Below are 3,012 nucleotides of genomic sequence, written 5' to 3'. Positions count from 1 at the left end.
TTTCTTTCCTGTTTATATAACAAACAAACAAAAAATCATTGATGAAGAAATTAAGAAACTAATATTAAGTTCTTTTTTTCTACTGAAGTGATTAAAAAAAGCCAAATTTTTTTCCTGACATTTTGAACGTGACAAATCCAATTTGTTTCTAATTTGACCCAAGCCTGTGCTGTACTAAATCGTATACATATCTGATGTTTTTCAAAGTGACCTCAGTCTGAACGCTCACGTCGCATTTCATGCAACTTTTACTGCAGCAAGGTGAGGTTCAGCAGATTGATCCAAGTATTTGGAATACAGATATCGACATTGTCCAGCTTAAATCCTGTAGCTCCATACGTCTTTAGCTACAGAATAGAAGTTCAGATTAGACTTTTTTCTTTAAATTTTCCATGTCCTGGATCACTAAGAATATAAAGAAACACATGATAGTAACGTCTGTTTCAGATCGTATTGATACTACAGTTACTGGATCAATATTTTACTCGTGTCACGTATGTTCCAAAAATAAATTGCTGCACCAAAGCATGGTGAGAGGCAGGTTCGAATGTAAACACTGAACTAAAAATGCATGTCATATATCTATTTAATCTGCACTGATTGCACAACAACTTCAGAATCTACATGTTAACATTTAGCATCCACATTTAGCTCACTTCTGTAAATGTGACGTCCCGTCATTGTCTGCACATGCAGGTCACATCAGTGCTGTGGACAGTTCACACACTGAAGTCTGATGGGGGTTGCATTTAAAATATAACGTGAACATCCACGCAAAAAAGTAGGATTTTGGCAAAAAAAAAACCTGAACTGATTATTAAGATCTGCAGTATAAACGTAGCCTCTGACTTGTTTTTATGCAACATTGAATATACCGTCTGTTTTTGAATCTTTTGTCTGAATAATCTCCTAATAAGACTAAACTGTCATATAGGAAGGCCTTCCTTTAAAGGTACTCATTACAAAGTCATAAAGACCGGTTAAAAGAGTTTCATAAAACAATAAACAAAATCTAAACAAAATTTTACTCATTTTGATGGTTAATGTTTCCTTAAATTAAAAAAATTCCAGTAAATTTGGGACACTTTTGAATGTGTTTATCTACAAAAAGAGCCGAAGAGGTTGAACATAGGTAAATGTTGTTGCTCAGATTAAATCATTTGAYGACCATACACGCAGACTTTCTGTGCATTTATTCCAACGTGTTTCTGCATTCTTGGTAAATCTTGCCAATACAGTTTTTTGGCGTTGTCAGCAGGAAACAGGAAACACAGAGAATAACCTGGCCTGTCTCTGTGCCTCTGCTTCTCTCTGTCACTGTCTCTCCACACTACTGTGTCCACTGTTGAACACTGTCTCACTCACTCGAGAGGCCTCATATATATATTAACAAACACCATTATGTCATCTTAGCAAGATTTGATACAAGGTCAAKGGAAAACACAAAGATAAACACAAGTGGTATCTAAGAATGACTGTTGTTAGCAAATCTTATTCTGACTTTAATCATTCTATCTGCAGATGAACAACATGTCATGAAAACCTAGGTCATTAAAGGATGTCATGAATTACTTGCTTAAATATAAAAGTATTAGTTCCATTACAGTAAAGAATGGCGATGTCCTTGGAAGAGCTATATGGGAACGGAAAGTTTGACAATTAATGTTGAAATGTTAACATTTCAGATTTAACAGCTGTGTTTGATTGCTGAATCCACCATTTGGCATAATTCAGAAACTTTTTTGTTTATTTTCATACTATGCAATGAGTAACTTTTAAAAGACATAAATGGCTTCTAAGAGATTCTGAGGTTGTGGCTGAGAAAGACATCCAAAAACTGATCTGGCCATCCTCCTCGTGTGACACAACAGTTTCTGTTGCCTGATGTTTCAGAGTACTATTTAGTGGTGTTGTTCTCATGTCTTTGTGGCTCAGAAGAGAGGCACCATTATACTGATGGCCTCTTAAAAGGAGGTGGACGTTTGCCCAGCGTGTCAGTGTGGATAATTGTTAGGCAAGACAAAACAAATCCGTTCAGAAAACATTATTTGTGGGGCTGTGAGATATTAAAGGCATGACACATAAAAACACTGTAATTGTATAAAAGTGACACATAAGGCATCCTGACTGTCAGGTTGGGTTCTGATGTTATTAATTAACGCAGCGCGTGGGATTGACGGCGAGGAGGAATTATTTATCAGTGTTGTTTACAACATAGCCCCATTTGTGGACTTTTGTTTGCAAATGCCAAGGAAGATTTGGCACAGAAATTTTCTTTGCATCCTCATGTGGTTTTTCATGTTCTCTTTTTTTACAGGGAGTCCTCTGAGGGMAGCTGTTCAGCATGGAGCCCCAGCAAAGCAGGAACATTACGAGACAATAGTGCCTCTTCAGCTCGTTGGAGAAGAATGGAAGCCAGTCAGCCAAGTCAAATCTCAGGTGGGCATAAGTACATGTCCAACATACTGCTGTGTTAGAAACTAGTCAATTTGTAACCCAATACTGGGTCAAACTTGGACAGTCGTTGGTCCTGGGTGGTTTTAACTCAGCAGAGTTTAGGTAACACTTTAACCCAGGATGCTGGGTTAAGTTTTTAAGTTTAAGTTTTTATGGAGCTTTGAAAGTTATAAGTATGCTGAGTTTTTTCTATATATGGAGATATGTATGTGTATGTATACAGTGTATATATGCATGTCCAGAATGTGTTAATGTAGTATGTATGTATGAGTAATTTACCCAATTCTATAGATTTGTATATCTATAGTGGTAGTAACCCATATTTTCACAAAAAAATGTCTAGTAAAAGAATTTATCAATATTATTTTATGTAATTTAAATACAATCTGGTTAACTGATCATTGTTTTGGTCTTACTGAAATAATTTGTGTGATTTAGAATAAAAAATAGAAGAATTTATTATTTTAGTAAGCTTTGAAAAGGCATAATTGAAATAAGAAAAAACTGAGTCAAATTAAGTATTTTAAGAATCTTAACAAGTAAAATTTTCTTACT

General features: G+C 35.3%; 1 protein-coding gene across 1 annotated transcript in view; it reads left to right on the top strand.

Moving 5' to 3' along the window:
• The window catches only part of adam12a (ADAM metallopeptidase domain 12a), a 113,294-nt gene that overhangs the window by 18,918 nt on the left and 91,364 nt on the right, over window positions 1–3,012 (top strand). Inside the window, exon 2 of the mRNA XM_014007047.1 lies at window positions 2,318–2,439. Within this exon, the coding sequence (XP_013862501.1) occupies window positions 2,318–2,439 (122 nt within the window). The remainder of the gene's footprint in view (window positions 1–2,317; window positions 2,440–3,012) is intronic.

The sequence above is a fragment of the Austrofundulus limnaeus genome, unplaced genomic scaffold, assembly GCF_001266775.1.
Source record: "Austrofundulus limnaeus strain Quisiro unplaced genomic scaffold, Austrofundulus_limnaeus-1.0 Scaffold39, whole genome shotgun sequence".
Classification (NCBI taxonomy): Eukaryota; Metazoa; Chordata; class Actinopteri; order Cyprinodontiformes; family Rivulidae; genus Austrofundulus; species Austrofundulus limnaeus.
The sequence above is the reverse complement of the archived record's forward strand: the minus strand, read 5'-3'. Positions and strand labels throughout refer to the sequence as shown.